The 27,432-nt window shown below is 38.6% G+C and overlaps 1 protein-coding gene across 5 annotated transcripts in view; it reads right to left on the bottom strand.

Annotated features, from left to right (window-relative positions):
- Positions 1 to 27,432, bottom strand: part of dbn1 (drebrin 1) — a 189,493-nt gene that overhangs the window by 9,536 nt on the left and 152,525 nt on the right. For 3 of the 5 annotated variants that reach the window (XM_051933839.1, XM_051933840.1, XM_051933841.1), the window contains exons 8-12: positions 24,340 to 24,403; positions 21,369 to 21,419; positions 20,737 to 20,851; positions 10,623 to 10,745; positions 7,919 to 8,044 (exon numbers count right to left, since the gene is read on the bottom strand). In XM_051933839.1, the coding sequence (XP_051789799.1) occupies positions 7,919 to 8,044; positions 10,623 to 10,745; positions 20,737 to 20,851; positions 21,369 to 21,419; positions 24,340 to 24,403 (479 nt within the window). The remainder of the gene's footprint in view (positions 1 to 7,918; positions 8,045 to 10,622; positions 10,746 to 20,736; positions 20,852 to 21,368; positions 21,420 to 24,339; positions 24,404 to 27,432) is intronic. The other 2 variants (XM_051933842.1, XM_028812915.2) reach the window with 2 other exon arrangements.

Raw genomic sequence — 27,432 nt, 5'->3', positions numbered from 1 at the left:
CTATTCATTAAAGTATAACCAAAGTAAAATTGAATGGGTGATGTATTAGGATAAGCAGGAGAACTCTAGTGATGTATTTACATCAATAAACACGACCCAAGTGAGGCTGGACTAGTCATATAGTCCTTCTTTAGGATCGAAAAGCAACTACTACGATTGTGATGTGTGCATGACACAACTTAGCTCCCAAACCGAAATTTGATGCACTTATTCTTCAAGAAAAATTGTTGAGAAATTTCAATTTCAGAGTTGAGATATCTCTATCAGAGCACGCTATACACATTGTTCAAATTCATTCATCTAGAAAGGAATACAAGAGGAATGGAATTATATAAAAGTCTCTCTTTAAGCATAGACTGACAAAAATGTTTACTCAGTATTTAGTTACAATAAAAACAACCTTGCAGTTGCATTATCTGGACATCATCATGATTTGGTATTTCTCAGACACTAATTTATCGGCAAACTTCCATACCTGCTCTCCATCATGGTCTGAAGAAGCCATAAATTTTATCTTGAGACTTCAACATAGTTTTTAACTCTCCATTGGGTACTTTTTGAACCTCCACAAGCCTATCTGAGTAACGTTTTTAACGACATGAAACTGTAAAGTACTGTTAGAAAGCATGCATTTAAATGTAGACTACTAACACATGCAATTGCACTCTGCTATCATTGCTACTTTACAATAGGAGTTATTATTACAAAAAGTGTAATTAACACATGTTATGGCTGACTCAAAAATTTTTAAACTCTACATTTTATATTAGCTAACTAAATAATTGAGCACAACTGAGTGTTACGCCATGTTGTGGACATTTTCTAACTTATGTTCTGTTTCTTTTAGAGTGGAATTCTATACAAAAAAACCTGATGTGGCATACAAAAAGAAGGTAAGTCAAAGATGTGTTGGTTGACCTAAAATTGTGTGATTGCAGAAAGAACATCCAATAGCTGAAACCACTTGCCAGAACCTAGAGATAGAGAAAGATGAGAAAGAGAGAGATCCTTGGATAATGTGAATTAGCATCAAAGTGTGGCCTAAAAATGATAACATTCTAAGGTTTTTCTTTGCTTCACGTCTGTTCCTCTGAGAATATGCTCTGATTCCCTGTTACCATGAAGCAGATGAACAGTAGAAGTGATAAAGAACTTCTTACAAACCATACTAATACTAATAATGTAAGAGATGCACAAATATTTTTTACATCATGCCTCTGAATAAAAAATATTTTTCTTCCAAACACTGAGGAATTTCTTTACTATTTTAATGAGGTGAGATTGTTGCTGCATACTTATTAATCATGGTGCCAGGGAGTAGGGACATTTTGCAATTTGATTACCATATTGCACATATGCAATAAGAAATATCTCTACACTCTGTACATGTGATAATAATGATTCTATAATCCCATAATTTACAGTTTTCTTCAAATTAAACGTTGCCTCGTTTTTCTGTTACAAACCTAAAGGCTATTAGTGCATATTAAATCATTCACTGACTGAAAATAGAGGGTGCAAACACCACACCTATGTCTATAATAACTTTACTAGGAACCGGTTCAGGAACTGAAAAGTGTTTGCTATTTCTTGCAACTGAAACACAGCTGCCTTATGTCTCATATGTTACTTAGAACTAGTGTCTAGTGTTTAAAACTAGAGTAAACCTGAACAATTCTGTTCTCTTCTTATCCATAGTTCAAGCCGGCTACAGCATGCTGCTTGAAATCCCAACATTTTGATTACCTTCTGCACCCCAGAAAAAAAAAAAAGCTTGTTGAGAAGAAAGTATTGCTGAATGTAATGGAGAGGATAGCAGTTATTCAACAATCTGCACCCTTCCCATCCAAAAATGTATTTCTCGTCTTCTCGCCAAGGTTTTACAAATCATGTACATTCTCCTTGTTCCACCATTAAAACATACAAATGGCATAGAGGACGGCATCTCTGTCCTGTGTACAAAGGTGTCTCTACCTACTCCCAGACATCCTAACCTCTACACATTGGCTAGATTTAGCTGTAGTTCAGATTTAACGTTTAAAATAGAAATAGACAGGGGCATCACAAAAAAAATTCTCACTGGGGAATAAATTAAGTGAAATGTATGCTACTAGTTAAACCAGAAGGCAGTGCTATAACTGTCTGAACACATATATGCTGGTGTACCACTTTATTGTCAAAAACAGACTTGACCATTCATAAGCCATATATTTAGAGATGCAAACATTTTAAACATGGGTGGTGCAGGAAAGGTTATGACCTAAAGACTGACATCTTAATCGAATATTGCAGCTTTGTGCTATGATAAAAACAATAATTACTGACAAGGCAGAAATACATAGTCTATTATGTATACAGTAGATAAGCTCACATACTGCATGTACTGGAGTTAATGGTGCACATCCATAAATGATTAGGGTCACATCAGTCTATTGGCCCAGAGATTTAGGACAAGTCATCACATCCTGAGAAGATAATGAGCTTCATTTCAGTGAGGCAGTCAGCACTGTGCTGACGTTTTAAAAGTCTGGTTTGCTCTTCATGCTTAACAGGACAGAGCAGCCAGGCAGAACAGTTCCCCTACCCAAGCTCTATTCTTGGATAGCTTACACAAGTGTGCAAACTATACAGAAACTAAAAGCTCCCATCATGCTTTTCCTGAACTTAGTGTAACCTCACATTGTAGCTTTTTGCCCTAAGAGATCACTTAGATGGATTATTCTGAGGAAACCATAATTTCAAAATCTGTTGATTTCCTTCCCTCCTGAGCAGCACAACTCACTGACCAAATATTTGTGGTGCAGTGTGTATGCTCAAAAGTCTCTGGGCCTGTATGGTAATGGTGATTTTCAACCGTTCTTCAAACCCATGAATATTCTTTAGGTCATTCTGATTATTCATGTAGGCATACTTCCAAAAATTCTATTTTTCAATAAGTGTCAATTTCATCAAAGCAAAGTGGGGTGGTGGGGTCCATTTACATTAAATTTTGTTGTAACTGACAGCATCATTAGTTAAACCAAAAAACTAACAGGTTTGACAGCATTACACTCTCCTTTCTTGACAAAATTTAAAAGACAACTCATGATCCTCCAGATTTTAGGATCTTCTAGAGTTACTAGGGTGTTGTACCATGTTAGCCATTATGGATGTAATAAGAGGTCAAGCAAAATAACTACTTTTATTGGCTAAGTAAAAAGATTACAATATGCAACCTTTTGAGGCAACTCAAGCACCTTCTTCACCTTGCCTGAGAAAGGGGCCTGAGTTGCTTCGAAAGCTTGCATATTTGCAATCTTTTTATTTAACCAATAAAAGGATCTTCTAGGCACAAGAATGCCCTGACACCTAGTGGCAATCAAGGGGAAATGCAGTCCAGACAGAAAAACAAAAAAACAACCCTATACTAAATTTACATTTACATTTACTTATTTGGCCGACACCTTTATCCAAGGCGATTTACAATATTTATGATATGATTAGTTACGTTTCTTTTGGCTTTCCAAAAAATATTGTGGATATCAGGAAAACAAACTACAAAAGTCATGTAGTTGTAGTGGAGATCTTCACAGCCCTTTAAGAAAATTAGGATGACCTAAGTATTGCTGTAGCTAACTAAACAAGCTTGATGTATCTATCTTGTTTGTAAAAGTTGTCTTATGACGGTGTTCTTGCATAGGTGCTGCTGTCCATAGGTGAAAATGACAGGGTCTGTGTTCTGATACAGACCAAGCACACATCATCCCTCACTTGAACTGCCTACACAGGCTTTCTTCACAAGGTAGTACTTACAGAGCTGAAATTTCAACGCCTTGGAATATGCATATTTGCTGCTTACCACATACTTGCCTGTCAGTGACCTGAGATGCTCTAAAACAGGTCTTTCCACACTTCTCAAAACTCATTATGCAACTCCCAGTGAATGCTTGCTTGCATTTGTGGCTGCTGTTCTCTGAAATTCTCTCATTTGGCCTGTTTGTGAAGCACTATTACATGTTGTGATTCCAATGTTTTTAAATATTCACCTTACCTCTCCTGAAAATGTATTCTTCTGTTCCCACTATACTAAACCTAATTTTTCTGTATTGTCATCTCATGCTGTCAGTCTACTTTATTTTTTCATTTATGTACAATTCTCAGCATTTGCTTGCTTATAAATTAAAGCCCACTGAATGACATTTTATTTTATTGTAGTATTCAAAGTTGTTCTCTTATTAGCGCTGTAAAGCACCTAGTGAAAGAAGATCACTGCAAACTGGTCTAAATTAATTACAAATATCCATCCATTTGTTTTCTTAACCTACTTATATAGGGCATGGTTGCAAGACAGTTGGAGACTAACTCAGCAATCATCAGGTGCAAGAGAGGAGCAACTCTTGAGCAAGGTGCAAGCCAATCACAGAATAAACAGAAAAAGACCCCCAGCACACATTTGGGCTAGTTTAGGAACACCAGTTCACCTAACTTGCCTATCGTTGAACTGTAGAAGGGAACCTGAGTATAAAACACAAACTAATTCATCACTGGTGCATCCAATTGGTTTTACTCACAAAATTAGCTCAATTGAAATCACCTGTCCAAGGTTTCCATTCATTGCAGTATAAATGCACCTTATCTAAAAGGTTGAGCTTGTGGTGAGTCAGCATGGTGGCCTAACCAATGCAATGAAGAAAAAGTAAAGATAGATAGATAGTCAGTATAGAGAACAGCAAATGTCCAAGTTACTGAATATTCTATGGAGTCTAGTTAAAACAATCATTAAGAAATGGAATGAGTGTGGCATGCACAAAAACAGAGTGATCATGCAAGAATAAGTCTAGTAGTGAGGGAGGCCACCAAGAGACCTGTCACAACTCTGAAGAAGGTACAAGCTACAGAGGTTAAGATTGCAGGGGCTACAGACAACTGTTGCCCAGGTTCTTCACCAGTCACAGAATTAAGGGGAGCTGCAAAGAGAGAGAGAAAACACACACACACACACACCATCTCGGCTAGAGTTTGCCAGAAGGCACATGAAGTCAGCTGGAAGAAGGTGCTATGGTCTGATGAGACCAAAATTCAGCTTTTTGGCCATCAGGCTAAAGTCCATATTTGGCATAAGCCCATCACTGCATATTATCAAAAACCCAGCTTTCCCCACCGTGCAGCCTCATGCTGTAGGGACGATTTTCTGTAGCAGGCCCTGAAAGGCCCGTGGCAGTAGTGGATAAAATGAATATAGCAAAATAATGGAAATCCTGAAGGAAAATCAAATGCAATTAAACCTGCCCCTTGCTAGAAGATTTTTTTCCAGAAGACAATGACTTCAAGCATAAAGCCAAAGATACACAGGAATGGCTTAAAAAAACAATGTTAATGGACCTGAAAAGGCCTGTTCACTCATGATCCTCATGCAACCTGACAGAGCTGGAGCAGTTTAGACGACTCAAGGCTGGCATGGCTGCCAAAGGTGCTTTTACAAAATACTGACTTGAAGAGGGGGAAGACTTATGAGATTATTTTGTGTTTTATATTTGTAATTTAGACCACTCTTAGGAAATCTGTTTTCACTTTGACATTAAAGAGTAATTTTCTGTTATAAACGTGAAACAAGCTTAATTTAAATATACTGTGCTTCAACATTATAATAAATACAAGAATAAATATAAAAATGTCCACGGGCATGAATTTTTGTTTTTGGAGGCTCTCTCAGGAATAGACATTTACTTGTTTGGGTGTCTATTTTTTCCAGCTGTACTGCATACAGTATGTCTTTTTCTGTTTAGGTCAGAGAACTGTGTACGTAAATATAATGCATTTTGTATTTCTACGCATCTCTGGTTGGAATAAGTGGTTTGACCACTTAGTAGCCTGGAAAAAATTGGTGCAGGCACATCTGTTATAGGAGCGTCCAGCAGTTTGTAGACATTTTATAATCTAAATAGGATGCAATGAGAAGTCAATCTAAATAGGGATAAGTACTCAAAACAGAGCGGTAAGAGGAGGCAAAGGGGATGCAAGGGAAATGCCAATAGGATTTAAAAAAAGCCAATGGAAGAAAGGAAAGAAAGGTCAAACTTGAGACCTTGGGAAGCAAATAACAGGAGGTACTGTTTCCACCTTTTTGGCAACATGTTTTACTTGAAACACCTGTTGTGCTTGCTTAATCAGCTGCTACAGTGTACATAATGATACAACAGTTTATAATGCAAGAACACATAAATGAAAGGGAGCAGATATGAGATGCTGAGGAGTTTTTGCACTCACACAAGTGCATGATATTTCATGAATTGACTCTGCAACTGAGCAGCTACTCAGCTAACCTCTAATCAAGCATTATTTTATATACAGTAGTGTCTTAACAAAGCATCTTCTCAAGGTGATGTTCATGAATGCAGATATGTAGTATAATTGTTTACATGAACTGTCTAGACATATCAAAAAATAAGTAAAAAATGTAAACCTTTTTTCAATTTTATTGATGTTTTGGGACATCCTGATCATGATACTTCACACACAAAATTCATGTCACTCTCTGTGTCTGTCTCAATCATCGATAATAGACAGGCTATCTCAAGTCCTCACAGGTGGCGCAGTGGTAGTGCTGCTGCTTTGCAGTAAGGAGACTGTGGAAGATTGTGGGTTCGCTTCCTGGTTCCTCCCTGTGTGGATAGCACTTTGAGTACTGAGAAAAGCGCTATATAAATGTAATGAATTATTATTATTATTAAATCTGTTTTGGTCAGCTGTTTCTTACGCTCGTACACTCAGCTAATTGTATTTTAAAAGATTCTGGCTACATCTTTCCGGTAGGCGCTAAAAAAATTGCCTGGAAGTAGAAATAATGTATTTTTAAATAAAACATGTTAAATGGGTGTTACGAAAAATTATGTATATATGTCAACTATAAAAGAGAAAAAAAATGTCACCATTATGCAAAAAATACTTATTTTGCCTCTGTCCACGATAAAAAATTTTAATGATCACATATATTTCAAAAGAGGCTATAGTTGTTGGTAAGGTGCTATATGCATTTTAATCCACTTTGTGTCTTTTGTTTTTACAAATGAAGGACAGGCAGTTTAAGTGACTTGCTCAGCATTACACACAGTGAGTCAGATGCAAGTACTGAACAAGCAATCCTCACCTTTGTGCATAAAATACTGTGAAGAAGGGTCTCACCTGTGAGAATTATTTTTTATTTTTCTATGTGGCAACTAAATATGTGCTTTATAATGCCTGCACATTACCTAATTTGGGAGTCAACTGTGTAAATACTTCAAAGAGACTTTTATGTGGATTCGTTATTGTAATAACAAGTTCATGCATAATTAGGTAATCATTGGACAGTGCAGAAGAAGGAATTATTATTATTATTCATTATATAAATGGGGGAACTCTTATTCAGATGTCAGTGGAAGAACCCCGGTCTGGCCATAGCTACCAACATTTGTCACTCGATAAGTGATGAATCAGGTTAAGATTGGAATAAACTGAGAGAAGTGAGCATATATATGAATGAAAGGATAATAATTGAATAAAAGCGATGGGAGAAAATCGTTTTTGCACATTTGTGCAATCTACTCTCACTTGGGTTGGGCAGAAGGGCATGACACATCTTAGGATGCCTACCTCAAAATCCATGTTATTGACTGCTGAACTTTGGTTCTCATGACAGTGGAGTGAAGGAGTACCATGTGCATACATCTTTGTGAAAGTCAAGGAGCAGATGTATTCACATACTCCATTAGTGACGTGCTTTCAAGTGTTTGGCCTCCTGCAGCACTTAATAAGGAGGGAGAACTCATTTCAGCAGACGCATGCACACTCACTAACGATGAAGAACTGTACACAAGTTTGCCCCTGAATACACACTTCTATTCCATGCACCTGCTCATGCTTCAAGGTTTCTTAGGAGGAAAAAAGGGTAATCCCTCACCCCAGTCTGTATGGCTCTCCGGTATGTTGTCATCTTCGGCCTCTTCAGAGATGGGAGTGGTGATGATCCTTGGGATAGGTGTAGATGGGGAGACCGGGCTCCGGTGAGGACTGGTGTTACTGTTTCCTGCAACAACATAACATTCAATTATTCAGTTTCCAAAACTAATTTATCCATTACCAGTTTCTGATGGTTCTGTGGCCTATTCTGGCAACATTTGTTACAAAAAAATAACCAGTCCAGGGTCAGGTACCAGTCTGTCACTGGGCTACCTCATAAATACATTCTTCATATGGGTCAATTTAGAGTCAACAATCAATATAATCTGTACCTTTTCGGAATACAGGAGAAAACCAAAGCACACAAGGGAAGCCTAACAAAGATATAGAGGGCTTGTGCAACATCCACTCAGAAAGTACTTGGGCAGGGATCTGAACCCAGAACTCTGAGTTTGTGAAGCGTGAATGCTGACTACTACACGACAGCCTTATTCTGCAACATAAAATTTTTTAATATTTTAAGGAAGATTGGAATGGGACAGGGTGGGGAGCAGCAGGGAATTTGCCGCCCTGAAGACGATAAGCAGCCTGCACTAGCATTTGCACCCGCCTTCTCCCAGGTCTTTGTTAAATACCATTTCAGTATCATTTTAACCCAGGTACTCAGTAGTAAGCAACAGCTTTGACAAACATAAGCAAAAGAGCAAAATCTTAAGTAGCAAAACAGTCAATTTCTGTGAATATTTTCAAAAACACTTAAAATGTCTTCTCTGTTTCTGAAACAATATAAGTTGTACATGAGCAAGAATGTACCTCTGTCTGGAAAGAAAACTAGTCCATGGGCTCACCACCTTAGGGCTGATTTTGGGGACTGCTACAGTACAAGGTAACACAAATCACCGAGCACTGGCTGAATGAACACGTCTGTAAACTGCTGCATTAAAAATGTTGAAGGGAGAAGAGCTTTGAGGCTTCTAATGATATCTTAACATGAAGCCACCTAATATTTCAAAAATACCTCATTTCAATAATTTTAGCATGTCACAAGAACCACAAAGATAAATACGACTTAAATAAAGTCGATCAGGATCTATCATCATAAATAGAAATGTCTGACTGGGCGGGGGTGCAATAGAGCTACTTTCACGATGCAAATAAAGATGCATAGGGAAATCTCAGCTTTAGCAGTCTTCACATCCACAAGCATCATGGCACATCACACCCTGCAGCCCAAGAATGGAGAGCTGCTTACATTTAATTAAGGCTGGCAATTATCAGCCACGAAGGTGTCAAGCAGTTCACAAATCAACACGGCCTTTCTGGTGTGGAGCCGAGCTGATGAGGTAAATATTCTGACACATAAGGAGAAGAGTTCTATATTTAGGAATCCACTTATCTGTTTTTTTGGTTAATTGCAAGAAGATGCAAGAGCATTTCTTCCAACAGTCTTTTTTATTTGGTGCTTGGGAGGAAATACTGAAAAAAAATTTTGAGATATTACTCAAAAAGATTGATGGTTAGAGCTCCTTGTAAGGACCAGTAATGCATCAAGGAAACCTTCAGGAATATATGAAGGCATCTGGCATGGTTTCTAAGAAATTCCACCATCCAAGTTGTTTCACATGCTAGTCGGGAGCTCCAAACGTGGTATAAATATCGATAATAATAATAATTCATTACATTTATATAGCGCTTTTCTCAGTACTCAAAGCGCTATCCACACAGGGAGGAACTGGGAAGCGAACCCACAATCTTCCACAGTCTCCTTACTGCAAAGCAGCAGCACTACCACTGCACCACCTGTGAGGACGTTGTTGATCGATGTTGATTCTAGCACCTTGGGAGCCTTCAGATCTTGAGTCAGTGACTTTTGGTAATATGAATTGAATAGGAGATGACAAGCTGGGTTGGGCCAAGTGGCCTGTTTTTTATCTAAACTGCTCTTGATGTTCATAGGTCTTACTGTTATTCCCAATGGTTTTGGATATAGATTCTAGATAAGGCAGAAAAATCCTTCAAGGAATAAATCGTGCAGTTTGGTCAGATATTAATTAAATCTTCCAAATAGAAATGGAGTTACTTGGACACAGTGACAGGAAGCAGAGATGAGAAATAACAAAGAACATGTTTAAATGGTGGGACCAGCCCCTTCTCTTGTTTACTAGTCCAATAGTTCTCCTTTCTGCATGACCTTACAGCAGTGTAGTGTTTATTCTCCTTATCCTTGTGCTGCATGTGAGCTTCAAATGGACACTTGTGGAATGGAGAAGATGGGGTTAGAAAATGATGGGATCACCACATTCGACGACATACAAGACAGCATGCCATGCAACATGGGAAAAAAAATGAAGTGATAAACAAAAACAATTCAAACAATTGGATATTTCAGTGCTACATGCCACCTGGCTCTGGTTAGAAAAAATAAGATGCATTCTTGGGAATAAAAAACATTTTTGTTTTACTTAATTTTGCACTCAAGTTAAACAGACTTATGAAAGTTCTGTATGCAAGAGCACACCTGAAAGAACAACAATGGAGGGTCAATGCAGTAAATTACTACAGCGTTGTGTCCTTCATTCCAGGTTTGTATCAGAACAGAAAAGGACCAATAGAAGCATTGTGAAGGGTCAGGATCTCATTGTAGCAGTTTACAGCAATCCCCTGTAGTGCACACTGCAGCCAGGTGGGGGCAGCACAGTACCTACCAGAAGAGCTGGACTGCTGTCTACAATGGGGCAGTGTGGGTGACAGCAGTGGGGAGCGAGGGGGGGATGAACTTGGTTCAGGAAGGCTATGCTGCAGCTTCAAGAATGGGCTGTCCAAGCGGCCTGAGAGAGAGAGAGAGAAGAGACAAGGATCGGAGGAGAACGGGAAAGGACAGGCAGGAGATGGGTGAGAAATAAAAAACGGGGAGGGCAGAATGTGACCAAGTAGTCACAAGTACAATTAATAGAAACAGGAGACAGACATGTAGGATGGAAAAAATCATGTGGAGCAATATGAAGAGAAAAATACATACAAGATGAAGATTTCAGAGCCATTTTTAATGTGGCAGGATGGCATTTAGAACATATAGACAATGAGGGAAGGAATGAAAATTAATTTGTTTAAAAGGACAAAGAGAATGTAGTGAAAAGGATAATAAGATACAAAAGAACGAGAGAAGGAGAGAGAGAGAGAGAGAGAGAGAGTCAGGCAGAGTTAGCCTTTTGATCACTTGAGGCAAACAGATTTCTAAAAGCACTGCATCAGACAAGAGGAGTACGTACCAAGAGAACAAATGTCAAAATCTGAGACCGGAAAGACCTTTTTTTAGTCAGATGGGCATTTTTTCTCCCTTCATTCACTTCTGATACATTAATACTTTAGACCTGTGGTACCATATTACAAAGCTACTACAATATTAAAAAGTAGAAAAGAAGGACTTTATACCAGTTCTTTTTCTTAAGGAAAATGGTAACACAGTGGTCAGCACTGGGCAAAATACAGGAACTAATCCTGGGATGTGGTTCTGGTCTCAGGGACTTTGATAGCACTCATGACACCAGGCCAATTCATAGTTACTAATTATCCTTACACACATTTCTCCGGGATGTGGATCCATTCATCTATTTCCCAAATCATTTTTCATTAAGTTTTAGGGCTACAGGGAGTTGGAATGTATCCTGGCAGCATAGGGTGCAAGGCTGGAATGAGTCTATCACAGGCCTGACTCATACATACTCACAATCAATTATCAATAAGCCTAGAATGCACATCATTGGGGATTTGGGAAGAAAACCAGACTACTACCCTGATGAAACCCTACATAGGGAGGACATGCAAACTCCCTACATTGGTTGTGATTTGAACACATGTCTCTGTAGCAATAAGGAAGCAATGCTAACCACGGCATCCACATCAGCTGATTAATGACAATTTTGGCAGTGAATTTAGCCAGTACGGATGCAAAAGATAATCTCGTTCAGCTGCAAGGACTGACTGCCATTGGGAATAGTGAGGCCTTTTTTTGGCTGGGCTCCGTCTCACTGGACTCGCCGACTAAGTGCAGCTGCACAAATGAGTTAGCTCAAATTAAATGGGAAAAAAAAAAAAAAAAAGTGGTTGTATAAAATTGGGATTTATCAATGCCCTATACCTGGCCACAGAAACCTGCCAATATTGACCATCTCGGATTAAAATATTTGATCAGGCAAAGACATTGGCAAAACATCTCAGAGTGCTGATTAGCATGAGTCCTGGCTGAGCTTGGTGTAGTGGCCAAGACTAACCCTTGTCCAGTTCCAATTCCCACCTCTGTGACTTTAAGTGATCTATCTGAGGTCACAACCTGCCTGTACCCCAATTGAAAGAAAAAAAAAATACTTGTAACATATGCTGATCCTGCGAGTCATGTGTGTATGTACAGTATTTAAATTTTGCATCATAATAATAATTGTATGCAAAAATCTTCCTGGCGTTTATAGTGGGTTTTATAAAGGGATTCCATTTTACTCCCACAGCCTGTCTAAGTAATATACTTAGATTACCCCAGAATGAGTGACGGAGGATGTGCCATTCTGCCCATTTTTGGCTTCTGCCTTGAACCTGTTGCTGCTAGGATGTGGCCTGGCTCTATACTAGCATAAAATATGAATAAATGAATGTTTAACTATAGAATTAACTTGAAATTCCATAAAAAAAATGCTTTTCTCTGGCAAAAGTATAAATAACTTAGGGAAAAATATACACTTATTGAGCAAATTATTAGGAACGTCTGCATACACCTGCTTATCCACGTAATTATCAAAAAAAATCACGTGGAAGCAGTGCATAAAATCATGCAGATACAGATTAGGAGCTTCAGTTAATATCCACATCAAACACCAAAATGGGGAAGAAATGTGATTTCGGTGATTTTGAATGTGGCATGATTTTTGGTGCCAGATGAGCTGGCTTGAGTATTTCTGTAACTGCCGATCTCCTGGGATTTTTCACGCACAACAGTCTCTAGAGTTTACAAATCATCCAGTGAGTGGCAATTCTGTTGCTAATTGAGGTCACAGGACAATGGTCAGACTGGTTCAACTGAGATAACCACTTTGTCCAAGTGTGGTGAGCAGAAAAGCATCTCAGAATGCCAACACGCTGAACCGTGAAGGCTACAGCAGCAGACCATCACGTTCAGATCCACTCCTGTCTGCCAAGAACAGAAAGCTGAGGCTGCATTGGGCACAGGCTCTCCAAAACTTGACAGTTAAAAACTGGGAAAACATAGCCTGGTCCGGTGAATGTCAGTTTTTGCGGAGTCACATAGATGGTAGGATTAGAGTTTGGCACAAACAGCATGAATCCATACACCTAACCTACCTTGTGTCACAGTTCAGGCTGGTGGTGATATCATGGTGTTACATTACTGAAACTGACTTCATGAACATGAAAGTGAGTTTAGTTTTCTTGAGTGGCCTTCTCAGTCACCAGATCTTAAACCAATAGAATGCCTTTGATATGTGGAGAGATTTACAGCCCTAATGTGCAGCTGACAAATTGTTCAGAAACTGAGATATAATCATGTCATCACGGACCACAGTCTCAAAGGAATGTTTCCAACTTCTTGTGGAACCCATGCCACATAGAACTGAGGCTGTCCTGGGAGCAAAAGAAGGCCTGGTCAGTGTTTATATAGTGTTTCTAATAATTTGCTAAGTGACTGTACTGTATATAACACACATTTTTTGGAACATTGGAAGGGGAACAGCAGTAGGAAAAGGTTTGATAGGAAATGACACATCAACATGATGAGCTGCTATGAAGATTTTTCATTTCCTTTAATCTTTTTTTTTTGTAATTAGGCCCTTCTGAATGCAATCACCTTACTTTTGGGAAATGCCAGCTGAATGGTACATTTGTGACTCATTTCAGGAACAGAACTCCAATTGTTATTTGCCATCTTCTGAGCCCACGGATTCTAATAGAGGATTGGATAGCTTGTAGGAGTGGGGTTAAACCCATCCTATCAGCTTCAAGCACACAATTGGCAGACACACATTCATTTATACTTGACCAGTTTATTCCTAAATGCATACTATATTTATGTTTAAGTCAAAAAAGAGGTGAAGGATAAAAAATAAAAAAAAATCACACTTATTTTTAAAAATTCAGTCATACATATGATTCATTATATTCACTGCACAATTCTGTACTGCAAATGCAGTTACTAAAAAAAGAGCTTAATTTGGCCTACGATTGAGACTGTAGATAACATGTATACTGTAATCAAGGGAAGATGGTTTGCTATAATGTAAGGATAGCAGTCTGTTTAAAATTTCATATATAATCTAAATGCATTAATAATATACAATTCATCTATTTATAATCCAACCTGTTTAATATAGTTTACAGTTTATGTTTAAAATTTCATATATAATCTAAATGCATTAATAATATACAATTCATCTATTTATAATCCAACCTGTTTAATATAGTTTACAGTTTAGGATATATAATATAACAAAGTATTGATTTTCATCAAGTTTTGGAGTGGAGTAACCTTCCCTTTTCTTTAATCCATTTATAGATCCAGTTCCTTCACCCATCCATTACTGGTTTGAGGAGAGCCAGATTCCATAATGGCAGCATTAGACACAAAGGAGAAGCCTGCAGTGGACTGGATGCCAGTCATTTTGTTGCAGGGCCAACTCAGTCACATACAGCACAAACAAAACACATTGACACTGGGCCAGTTTTGAGCTTCCAATCAAAGTAACATGTACAGTGCTTATAAAGAGTATTCACCCCCTTGGAAGTTTCCACATTTTATTGTTATACATTATTAACTCATGGTAGATTTAATTGGGTTTTTTGACACTGATCAACAGAAAAAAGACTCTTTAATGTCCAAGTGAAAACAGATCTCTGCAAAATGGTCTAAATTATTTACAAATATAAAACAATGTAATTGACTACATACACATTCAATCCCTTTCAAATCAGTATTTAGTAGGTGCACCTTTCAGCGTATCGTTCTCCACTTCTTCCTCTCCAAGGTGTCTTCAGGTGCGGCTTCGGCTTGTTTCATGTCCTCGTTCAACTGATCCAGCAACATCGTCAGTCTTTTGCTACCTGGGTTGAAGTGAAGGGCTTTCTTGGCCACCGTCTGGTTGTGAGATCATGAGTGAAGTTTGAAATCCAGCCACAAATTCTCAACTGGAATAAGATCTGGGCTGTAACTCAGCCACTCCGACAGGACCCAGGGCATTAACATTGTTGTTTTTAAACCATTAATTTGTATCTTTGGCTTTATGCTTGAGGTTGTTGTCATGCTTTAATACAAATCTTCTCCCAAGGTACAGGTTTCTTGCAGAATGCACTAAGTTTTCATCCAGGAATTTCCAAGGGCCTGCTACAGAGAAGTACCCCTGCAGCTTGAAGCTGCCACCACAATGTGAATTTCCCATTGGGATTAATAAAGTATCTATCTATCTATCTATCTATCTATCTATCTATCTATCTATCAATGCTTCATGGTGCAGACGGTTTGCTGTTGATGATGTGCAGTGTAACATGGCTTAGTCTGATAGTCAGAATGCTCAATGTTGGTCTCTTCAGGCTATAGAACCTTCTTGCAGCTGACTTCAGGGTCTCCCAAGTGGCTTCTTGCAAATTCGAGCAGAGTACAGTAATTGTAGCAGATATTTCATTTTATTTTATTTTTTAATTTAACAGTGGCTGTTCCTTTGATACTCTCTCATAAAACTGTGACTGGTGAAGCTCCTAAGCAACAATTGTTGTATGCACAGTCTATCCAATCTCAGCCAGTGAAGCTTGTAACTTCTTAACGGTTTTCTTAGGTCTCTTGGTAACCTCCATCACTAGTCATCTTCTTGCATAATCACGCAAGTTTTTATATACTGCCTGCTGAAGGCAGCTTTACAGCTGTACCATACTCTTTTCACTTCTTGCAGACTGATTTAACCGAACTCTAAAGGATATTCAGTGACTTGGATATTTTCTTGTCTTCAACCCTTGGCTAGTTCTTTTGAATCACCTTTTCACATTGTTCTTTTGTCATCATTGTTTAATTAAGCTACCACACTGACTCACCACAAGTTGGACCAACAGATAAGATGCATCTGATAATTTATACTACAGTCAATTTAAAACTGTTAACTACAGATAGGTGACCTCCATTGAACTCTGAACATTGAATCGTCAAGAGCATCAAATTCCTTGGTGTTCACCTAGCAGAGAACCTCAGCTTGTCCCTCAACATCAGCTCCATAGCCAAGAAAGCCCATCAGCATATTTAATTTGTGCGAAGGCTGAGGAAAGTCCTTCTCCAATCACTCATGCTCACTGACATCTAGAGGGGATTACTGACAACATCCTGTGAAGCTGCATCACTCTCTGGTTTGGGAATTGCACTGTCATGGATCGCAAGGCCCTGCAGAGGATAGTGAGGACAGCTGAGATCATCACCGGAATCTCTCTTCCCTCCATCACAGACATGTACACTAAACGCTGCATCTGCAAAGCTACCAGCATTGTGGAGGACTGGATGCACCCCTCACATAAATTATTACCTATTTTGCCATCTGGAAAAAGGTAGTGAAGCATTCAGGCCTTTACTACCAGAATATGTAATAGTTTCTTCCCTCAAGCCATGAGACTCCTAAACACTCAGGGACTAGACTGATAACACATGCACACCTTCCCACTCAACTAGATCATGTCTTTATATTTGTTATCATACTTTTACTTTCTTCATACTTCCAGTGTCATGTTGACATCTGTTACATAACACTAACCCTAACCTGTAGGTATCAAAAACGTGTACTGGTCAGCACTGCACTGTCTTCGTTTATACCACTGTCTGTCTTTGCACTGTCCTGCGACATTTGCACACATGCACTTTATGTGTAATTACAGTATGTGTAGTTTTCCTGTAGTCCTGTGTTCTATGTAGCACTATGGTCCCAGAAGAACATTGTTTCGTTTCACTGTGTACTGTACTAACTGTATATGGCTGAAATGACAATAAAAAGCTACTACTACTGCTGCTAATTCTGTGATTTCTAAAACCAACAGTCCACACCAGTGATGATTTACAGTAGGTGTGTCATATTAAAGGGTGTGAATAGAGTTATTTTGTGTTTTATAATTGTCATGAATGTAGACTACTTTGCAGAAATCTGTTTTCATTTTGATGTCAAAGTGTCTCTTTAGTTGATCGGCATCATAAAAGCCAAAGTCTATTTAAATCTACAGTCAATGTTGTACAGTATGACAATAAAATGTGAAAACTTCCAAAGGGGTGAAAATCTAGAGTATGGAGACATAAGAACATATAAATTACATACAAATACACAGGCAGTTATAGATTTGGGATTTGAACACAAGTCCCTAGACATGTAAGCCAGCAACATTACCTTTGTTCAACCATAAATCCCAAAACTTAGAAATGTTTGCTTAAAATTATGATCATTAAGAAATTCATGCAAAATAGTTACTCTAATGTTTGCAAATTGCTGTTAATCCATTATTGACCGAAAGGGTCTAAACAAAACAAAACAAAAAAAAGGAAGCCACACTGGTTAATAGTCCCTATATAATCAAGGGTTAAAAACATGCGCTGTCAGTAGCTGCATGTTGTGTATACAGTGCATAAAGAAACTACAAGATGCATGCTATGGTGGTGGACCTAAATGGAGACAGCATTATTCACCCATCAAGACAGATCATAGCCATAAGTTATAGGAATGAGACCAGCAGGATTCTATTCATGGCCAGCTATGCCCCCCTAGCTACGATGTTTAAGAATCAGGTGTGCAGTGGAACCCCAAGCCACCAGAGGGCAGTACATTCAAGAATTGGCTCAATAGATGCTCAGAAAGCCAATCCCAGAGTAGATTATACATAATATGTTGGCTCCTTGCCCTTACATTTTGAGTCTTGAGCCAGCATAAGATTTAGGGTAAAGTCTATACAGCAAGGGAGAACTTCAGTGAGATATTTACTTAGAAAAGGTGACTGGAAGTGACCTGTGTTGTTATTTTTCGGCCTTTATCTTTTTAAAATTTTTGGTTGGTAACTGGTGAGCTATCCCACCTAATACAGAGACACAACAGAAGTGTAAGTTTTCCACGTACTTTATATAAATATTTTTCTGCTTGTGGAGTCTGCCATATGTGCTGCATCCCCAATGTGCACTTTCACTTTTTAAAAGTCTGTGTTTTACGGAGCATGGTAGAGGGGAGTTGTACTTTCATATTAATATGTTCATTACAAATATGTACTGTATTATAAGTTTAAGACGATAAAAAAAAATGATCACAAAAATAGCTTTGTAAAAGGCAAGCAAAATTTAATCTGCTTTTTGTTAAATATTTGTTATTTAATGTTCACCCTTTCATTTCTCCACATTTTGTAAACTAGTTTGGTTCAGTAAAACTATTTTAATGCATTCACTCTTTAGTATACTGTAATTTAGTTCTACATTGGAAGGAACTCTAGGTTTGACTATTTCAAATTTAGAGATGTAGAGACAGCACCCAGTGTTTACACAATACAGTATGTACAGTTTATATACACACACACACCTCACAACTAATAATGTATTTGGGTACATAACAAAAGACCTTCAATCTGAATAATGAATCTTCAGAAATATTATATTACTACAAAACTACATAGAGTGCCAGCAGAAAGTATTCAAACCCCCTCACTATTTGCACATTGTTATGTTTCAGTCTTATCTTAAAATCATTCAATTTCTTTCTTCTCGTCAAGCAGCGCTCAGTTTCCGAGAATGACAAAGCAAAAAAGGATTTTAGAAATTTTTGTGAATTTATTAAAAATGAAAAATAAAACATTCAGGCCCTTTGCTGTGACACTTTTGGCTCAGGTGCATCCCATTTTATTGCTCATCATTTGGAGTCCACCTTTGGTCAAATCAATTTATTGGACCTGATTTGGAAAAAATCACATGCCTGTCTACAAAATGTCCCACAGCTGAAAATGTGTACCAGAACAAACACCAAGCCATGAGGTTGAAGGAATTGCCTGTAGAACCTAGAGACAGGATTGTGTTGATGCACAAATCTGGGAAAGACTCCAAAAACATTTTTGCAACACTGAAGGTTCACTAAAGCACAATGGCTTCTATAATTCATAAATGGAAGACATTTGGAACAACCAGAACTACAGTGAGCCCAATGGTCACTCTGGTCAAGATACAGAGAAGCTTTGTAGTGATGGGAGAATCTTTCAGAAGGACAAACATTACAGCAACACTCCACTAATCTGGGCGTTATGGCCGAGTGGCCAGATAACACGTGAATGCCCACTTGGAATTTGTCAAACATGCAGCTAAAGGGCTCTCAGACTATGGGAAACAAGATTCTCTGTTCTGTTGAAACCAAGATTGAACTGTTTGGCCTCATTTCTAAGCATTTTGTCTGGAGGAAACCAGTCACCGCTAATTACCTGTCTAACACCATGCTAAAGGTGAAGAATAGTGGCGGAAGCATTATGCTGTTGGAGTTGATTGTCAGCAGCAATGACTGGGAGACTAGATATGGTTGAAGGAAAGCTGAATGGAGCAAAGTACAGGGATATCCTTAATGAAAACTTGCTGCAGAGTGCTCTGGGCCAAAGGTTCCCTTTCAAATGGGACAACGATGCTAAGCACAAATCAAAGACAACACAGGAGTAGCTTAGGGACAACTGTAGGAATCTCCTTGAGTGGCCCAGCCAGAGCCCAGACTTGAACTCAATCAAACATCTCTGGAAAGATATAAAAACAGCTGTCCATTGATGGTTTCCATCCAACCTGACAGACTGCAACATAACAAAATGTGTAAAGAGTGAAGGAATCTGAAAATTTTTGAAGACCCTGTATATTCGCATACCTGCTTAATCAAGTTTAGGGACATGAGGGCTGGAGCCTATCTCTGTAATGTGGCTCACAACCTAAAAAACAACACTGGACAGCATGCCAGACATTGCAGGGCCCACTCATGCTCACACCCACCAGCCAATTCAGAGTCAGCAGTTAATCTAAAGTAGACACTATTCTTTGGGAATGTGGGAAGAAAATTCGTGTACCTGGAGCAAAACTCCTGCTGACATGCGGAGAATTTATAAATGTCAAACAGACAAAATTAGGTACAAGATTTAAAGCCAAAACTCTGGATCTGTGAGGTGCCCACACTAACCACTATGCCACTGTGTCACCATTTTACATCATAGTCTGTTATAAATAAATGAATGACTGTATATTCATAACAAATAATTTTCAGATCTACTTAATCTGATGCTGGATTGCAGGGGCCGAAGCCCATTCCCTCAAAGTGTAAGGCAGAAACCAAACCTGGACTGAGTATGCACACATAACAGGGCTGACTGTACATTTATAAGCTAACAAAAAATAATAATAATTGCAACTACAACCCCTGTCTGACATGGGCTTATCAAATTTATTCTCCTAAACAAAGCATGTAGGATATGCATCACCTGTGCATTTCATCCTTGATGACTGCATATTATGATTTATTTACTTCTGCAATGCAGCTCAGCACCAAATTGACTTTTCCTCGATGAACTACAGCACAAGATCCAAACCTGGATCTGATGTACACCCAAGGAACACTGTAGTTAGACCAAGTATCTATGTTATAAATGAGACTAGTGATGCAGGGTGATCTTCACAATTGTGACAGGAGCTTGTCTGAAGTATCTTCTAACCTAAGCCTCGTAAAGCCTGTCCACACGATTACAGTTGTGAAGTAACTCCAAAACAAAGTGCCTCCCCCAGCTGTTACTAGACTTTTTGAGCCTTACCTGTCCGTTGCACTGAGGCAGGAGAACTATCAAAACTACAGGCCACAGCTTTTTCTCTCTGCTTGAAATACTCTCGGGGGTTTTCTGTCCGTTGAGCGATGATTGCTGCTGCCTCCTGTAAAAACATTGAAGCAGGTATGTAATATCTGCAATTCCACCTCACTATCAAAGCGAGAACACAAAAACAATCTATATATTTTCTAAATTGTTTATACAGTTTATGGATATGCGAAGCTGGTGCCTACCTCAACAGCACTAAGTGCAAGGTGGGAAACAAACCTTGAATTATTGGGAAAAACACTTCTGTAATGAAATATACAATCGCAGCAGCCTAACAGTAGAGAAAGTGACAGCACAGAGGAAATAGACCACATGTAGGACTTCAGAAGATGTCAAGCTTGTAGGAAACGGCATGCTTTTTTTTTTATTGGTGAAACAATAATTGGTCCGTGTTGATGCACCAAAACTCAAACATGGAAATGTTAGCCTATAAATTGTGAATCCAATTTCATGTTCTTAAAGATTTGTTGAAAATCCCTCTCAAAATAGCTTGATCTTCTGGAAATCAGATGATTTGGCATGTAAATTTGATATAAAATACCTGAAAAACACAAAATTTTAGTTCAACAAACCTCAACTTCAGACTCCATTTTCTTCTCCTTTAATTCATCCTCATCCTCTACCTAAAAAAAGAGGGCACAAGTTTTATGGGTATGACTCTTTTTTCTGGTCTCACCGATCATTATTTAAACAGGCACTATTAACAAACTAAAAATCGAATTCAGGGCCATGCATGTGGTAATGTGAGATGACAGAAGGGGAAATTGGAACATGGAGAAAGTTGCCAGCCCATGAAACCTTACTTTACCACTAAGCAGTAATTGTATTAAAAAGGAGCAGACTGGAGTGCTCCAGATTCATACACTTGAAGCCTCCAGTACCTTGAAAGTGGTGTATTTCAGTTAAGCATTTCAAGCTGACCTTTATTCAGATTTTCTTCTTCCAACATCTACCAGAAATTCTGATTCACACATTTGTGTGGCCACTTTTTCTTATTTGTCCCTAACACCAAGTTGGTCTTCGATCTGCGTCAGGACTGACCTCACTGGTCAGTCTTAATCAATAAGATGTTGAAAGTGTGGACCAGGAATGGAGGTCCAGTCTTCTCCATAGTTAACTGGTTTGATCTCTATTCCTTCCAGATTTTGATAGGTTTGAGATTTGGCAACTAGAGATGTTACTAAATCAACACGAACATACTGTGCTTTTAGTCATTTCAAGGCTAGTCTTGTAGCATGGAGAGACATCCTGCAGAAAAGTTCATAACCAGGCACTATCATGAAGTAATGTCCTCAATCAATGAAGACAGACACCTTGCGACACTGAAACCCTACTTTACTTGTATCTGGGAGCCAATTTGGCATGAAAACACTCTTACCTCATTATGCCAAACACACCATTGTGAACCAAAAATAAAATAGATGAAGCAGACCAGAGAATGGGTCTTCACTTCTTTAGCATCCAGTGACGGTTTTCCTTAATATACTGGAATGATACTGTCATGCTTTTTGCTGATTGCAGTTGTGTACAGTTCAACTGTCGGCTGCCAGCCCCATTCTATGATAAACTTTGCTTTCTGATATAACTCTTTCAAAATAACTGTTACAGCTTGAGTATTGAAAAAATGAACGGAAAGAAAGTCTTGTCAGTCTTTATTAGTCCATCTCATCAACACTGCCAACCACAGGCCCATTGATCCAAGATCCATTTCTGATGCTAATGTGATTATTATAGATTCTTTCTATGGTGAACAAGGGCTAACGTGCATTCTGACTGGCCAGCATCTACACAGCCCCATGTGAAGCAGTTTTCTATGCACTCACTGTGCGGCATGACACATTTCTCTTGTAACCATCATTAAATTATACAGTTTGTGCCACAGTAGCCCTGCTGGTGATTCTTACCAGGTGGGATGGCCTTCATGGACCTCAGCATCGATCAGTCTTGGCCAGCCAACACCCTGGGCACCCCACAAGACTTGTCATTTTGGAAATGATTTCACCCAGTTGTCTGGCCATAATGATTTAGCACTTATCATGTCACTTAGATATGAACTTCTGACCATATTCCCTGGATTCAACATATTGACTAGGAGTTCCTACTGAACCATTGAATAAATCCCTGACTGTGACATGTGGCAGTCTTCATATGAAAATGGTCATACCATTTTGGCTCAACCAGGTCTAGAAAAAAGAACACCTTTATGATTTCTATATTATCATTTAGTTTGCTTCCTGACTTTTCTATTTGAAGTTGGTTTTAACTCTGTTATATGTTTATATGTGAAGCACTGTCTCGTGCAGTATAAGGAAGATGGAATCTTCCAAGAAAAAGTAAAGGCCGTTTACTAAAATGGGTGCCTGAAATGTGATTTGTAAACTTTATTCACTAGAAATAACTTACTTAAAAGTTGTTAGGCAGCATTTAGCAGCGAGACACAAGTGAAACAAACAACTGAAAAATGGCCCAATAATGATCTGTGGTGCTCTGTGTGTCACTTTCCCTTTAAAATACTTTAATATTACAATCATATGAGGCATAGTGGCACAGTGAATAGTGGTGCTTTTTCACAGGTTCAACTCTCATGCCCAGTTGTTGTCTGAAAGCAGTTTACGTCTCCATGTGCTCTGGATTTCCTCCCACAACCCCTGGTATGTGCAGGTTTGCCTAACTGCCAATTCTAAGTTCGCCCTGTCCAAGTGTGGGTGTGTGCATGCGGGTTTGACCTGTGACATGTCTGGGATCACTTCTTACTTTGCACGCTGTGCTGCCAGGATATGATCACAAATAGGATTGAATAACTTCTGAGTTGGAATATTCTTGCTAGATATGGGAAGCTGAAGAACATTTAACTTATTAATTTTGGATATTTGGGGACAAATTAATGCAATGTGTCTTATCAAGTCAAACTACAATTTGACTGTTTTGACAGATTTTGTTTTACACTTGGAGCATAAGCACAAGATCAAGTAATATCGTCAGGTTCATACAGTATGGCAAAGATGGCAACTGAACCAAAAACGTCATGGTCCAAGGCCACTATACCACCCTACCTTACAATGTGTCTTGTATTTATGTTGTCAGACATCAGCACTGCTGCATTACAGCTCCAGAGTTCTGGGTTGTAATCCCAGCCTGGTCATTATGTATATGGAGTATGTGGGTATTCTGTCCAGTTATTATGGTCTAGGATTCCTAGTACATCCCAAAAAAATATGCATTAGGCTAATTGGCAAATCCAAATGGGCCTGGTGTGAGTGGCTTTGGGTCTGTGTATGAGTGATGAAGTTATTGATAATAAACAATAACAGCAGTGATTCCTGATTTACTCCTGATGATGCTGGCAGAGGCACCATACTGAATTATGTCAGTTTATTAATAGGTTTATGCTGTCAGTTAGGAATAAAGAGTGAAAAAATGCATGCCTTTTTATTTTCTTTCTAAAACTTCAAATCTTTAATCAGCTTTCACCAAACCTAATTAAAGTTGTAACAATTATTTCCATGTAGTCAAAAGAAAATAAAGTAATCAATGATTTCTTACAAAAATGGATTGGTGACTTGACCTTTCTTTGGCTTCTTCTGCTTCCTGGGTCAATAATTTCTTCCTGTTCACAGGGAGACAGAATTGTACATTTTAATAGCAAGATTGCATTAAGGAAAAAAAAAATTATATTTGCACTATTTAAAGTCAAATGAAGAAACTTCTAGAGAATAATACAGTAAGTGAGGCATTGATTGACCTGGGTGAACATTTTGCACAAGTCCAAGTCAGATCAAAATATCTTACAGAATTTGAAGTTATAACAAATTGGATCTCTGATATTGAAAATCCACTATTTGTGGTGTGTTCCTCTCAAAAACCAAAATACATTTTGTTGAGGAACTGATAAATACACACTTTTTTGCAGCTTCTAAGTGTCTTAGATACAGATTCACAAAGTATCCAGATCCCTTCACTTTGTACAAATTGTTACATTTTGGCCTTGTGGTAAAATCATTTCTATTCATTTTTCTCTCATCAAGCAACACACATTACACCAGATTAACAAAGTGAAAACAGGATTTTGTACATTTTGCAAATTTATTACAAATAAAAAACTGACATATCACCTTGACACAAGTATTCAGATCCTTTACTCAATACTTTGTTGGTTGAAGCCTCTTTTGTAGTGATTACAACCTGGAGTTTTCTTTGGTTTGACAAAACAAGCTTCACACACCTGGATTTGAGGATTTTCTGCTATTCTTCTCTGGAGATCCTCTCAAGCTCTGTCAGGATTGATGGAGAACATCAGTGGACAGCTATTTTAAGGTCTCTCCAGAGATATTTGGCTGGGTTCAAGTCCTGAGTCATTGAAGGAACATACAAAGAGTTGTTCCTAAGCCTCTCCCATACTGTCTTTGTTTTGTCTTTAGGGTCATTGTCCTGTTGGAAGGCAGACATTTGGCCCAGTCTGAGGTCCAGGGCGCTCTGGAGCAGGTCTACATTAAGGATATCTCTGGACTTTTCTTTGTTCAGCTTATCCTTAACTTTGACTAATCTCCCAGTCCCCAACCCCACAGCATGAAGCTGCCACCACAATGCTTCATTCACCACTGGGATGGTATTGCACAGATGATGCGTGGTACCTGGTTTCCTCCAGACATGATGCTAATCTCAAGATTTGCAAACTCCCACTGCATCTTTTACTGAGAAGAGGTTTCCATCTGGCCACAATGTCATAAAACTCACATTGGTGACATGTTATAGTAATAGTGGTCTTTCGGTAAGTTTCTCCTATCTTCACACAGTTTTTTTGGATTTCAGCCAGAGTAACCCTCTTGGTCAGTTCTCTTACCATGGCCTTACTCCCATGATTTCTCAGTTTGGTCCGCTCTAGGAAGAGTCATGGTTGTTCCAAACTTCTTCCATTTAGGATTTATGGAGGCCAAGGTGGTCTTGGGTAACCATCAATGCTGCAGGATTTTTTTATAGCCTTCCCCCGATCTGTGCCTTGATACAATCGTATTTCTAAACTCTACAGGCAATTCCATTCACCTCATGGCTTGGTTTTTGCACAACTGTGGGACTTAGATAGGCATGTGCCTTTAGTAACATGCAAATCAATTGAATTGACCACAGGTGGACTCCTAACATCTTAACAATGGTCAACAAAATGGGCTACATCCGGAACAAATTTAAACTGCTATAGCAAAGGGTCCAAATACTTGTTTCAGTGTAATATTTCAGATTATTCCTTTTAATTTGCATAAGTTTCTAAAATCCTGTTTTTGCTTTGTCATTCTGGGCTATGATTGTTGCCTGACTGGGGCAAATCGTGAATTTAAATGATTTTAGCACAAAGATGCATTACTACAAAATGTGAAAAAAAGTGAAGGTTCTGAATGCTTTCTGAAGGCACAGTAGCTGTGTTACACAGTGAGTCTTTACAGTCATGCGCCATCCCCTATCCCCTTTTCAAATGTACTTTACCCCTTTCTGACAGCCTACCACCAGCTGTATTTACAAGCAGCTACTTCTGAGAGAGTGTGCCTCTCACACATTACTGCTTCATCCAGTTTCTAAACCAGCATCATCCAGTTTGAGGTCTTGGGCACTAGAAGTCATCCTGGCTGCATCACATGTAAAGTAGGGGAAACCTCACCCCATCATAGGACACACTCACACACACATAACCTATATCTACCCACATAATGGAAATTCAAACTCGCCATTTAATATACCATGCTTATCATTGGATTGTGGGAACAAAACTAAACTCAAAAAGGAAAGATCGCTGTAGACACAAGTAGAACATGCATACTCCACACAGCCTTAGAAATCAAGAGACAACAATGGTGACCAATGTGTCACCATGCTGCCCAGGACTGCTTTACTTTAGTAAGAATTTTTATAGGTTGATTACATAATTCACTTTCTGTTTTTGATTTTACTCAGTAAGAACCTCAAATAGTAACTGGGATGCTGCTTTGATTCTCTGCTAAAATGATCTTAGATCTGGAATTCACATTTTTCTGATATCCTTGCAAGTTACACTTGAGAAACACTGTTCCTTTCCAATGGTTCAAAGACGTGACATTTTGCTCTCATCAGCATAAATTCAAAGAGTACATGTAAGATATAAGTATTTTCTGCTGTGGTTTTGTCTTGAGATGAATCCTGTTGTGTCCAAATTGCAGAAAAGGCAGGCTTCAACATTGCCTTGTACTGGAAAGACTCAAGTTCAGAAAAAATATATGTGGAACTTTGTAAATCCACATCACTCAGTGCGTAACAGAAACAACAGACTGAAGAGAAAAACTACTTTAAATGAACAAAATTAAATCATTTGTTATTTCTTTTCCTTTGCTAGGATGGGCTTCATTGTACAAGACTCGAGAGAAGGAAAGGACAATGAGAGCACTTGTATGACTAATCATTAGAACACAGGTGTCGAACTCCAGTCCTCGAGGGCCGCAGTGGCTGCAGGTTTTCATTCTAACCATCTTCTTCATTGGTGACCAGTTTTTGCTGCTAATTAACTTCTTTTGCCTTATTTATAATTAACTTGTCTCAGACCCCCTTAGTTGTTTCTTTTTCTTTAATTAGCAGCCAACCAATAATGAGACACAAAACAAGCCGCCACATGACCAG

Source organism: Erpetoichthys calabaricus, chromosome 11, assembly GCF_900747795.2.
Source record: "Erpetoichthys calabaricus chromosome 11, fErpCal1.3, whole genome shotgun sequence".
NCBI lineage: Eukaryota > Metazoa > Chordata > Cladistia > Polypteriformes > Polypteridae > Erpetoichthys > Erpetoichthys calabaricus.
The sequence above is the reverse complement of the archived record's forward strand: the minus strand, read 5'-3'. Positions and strand labels throughout refer to the sequence as shown.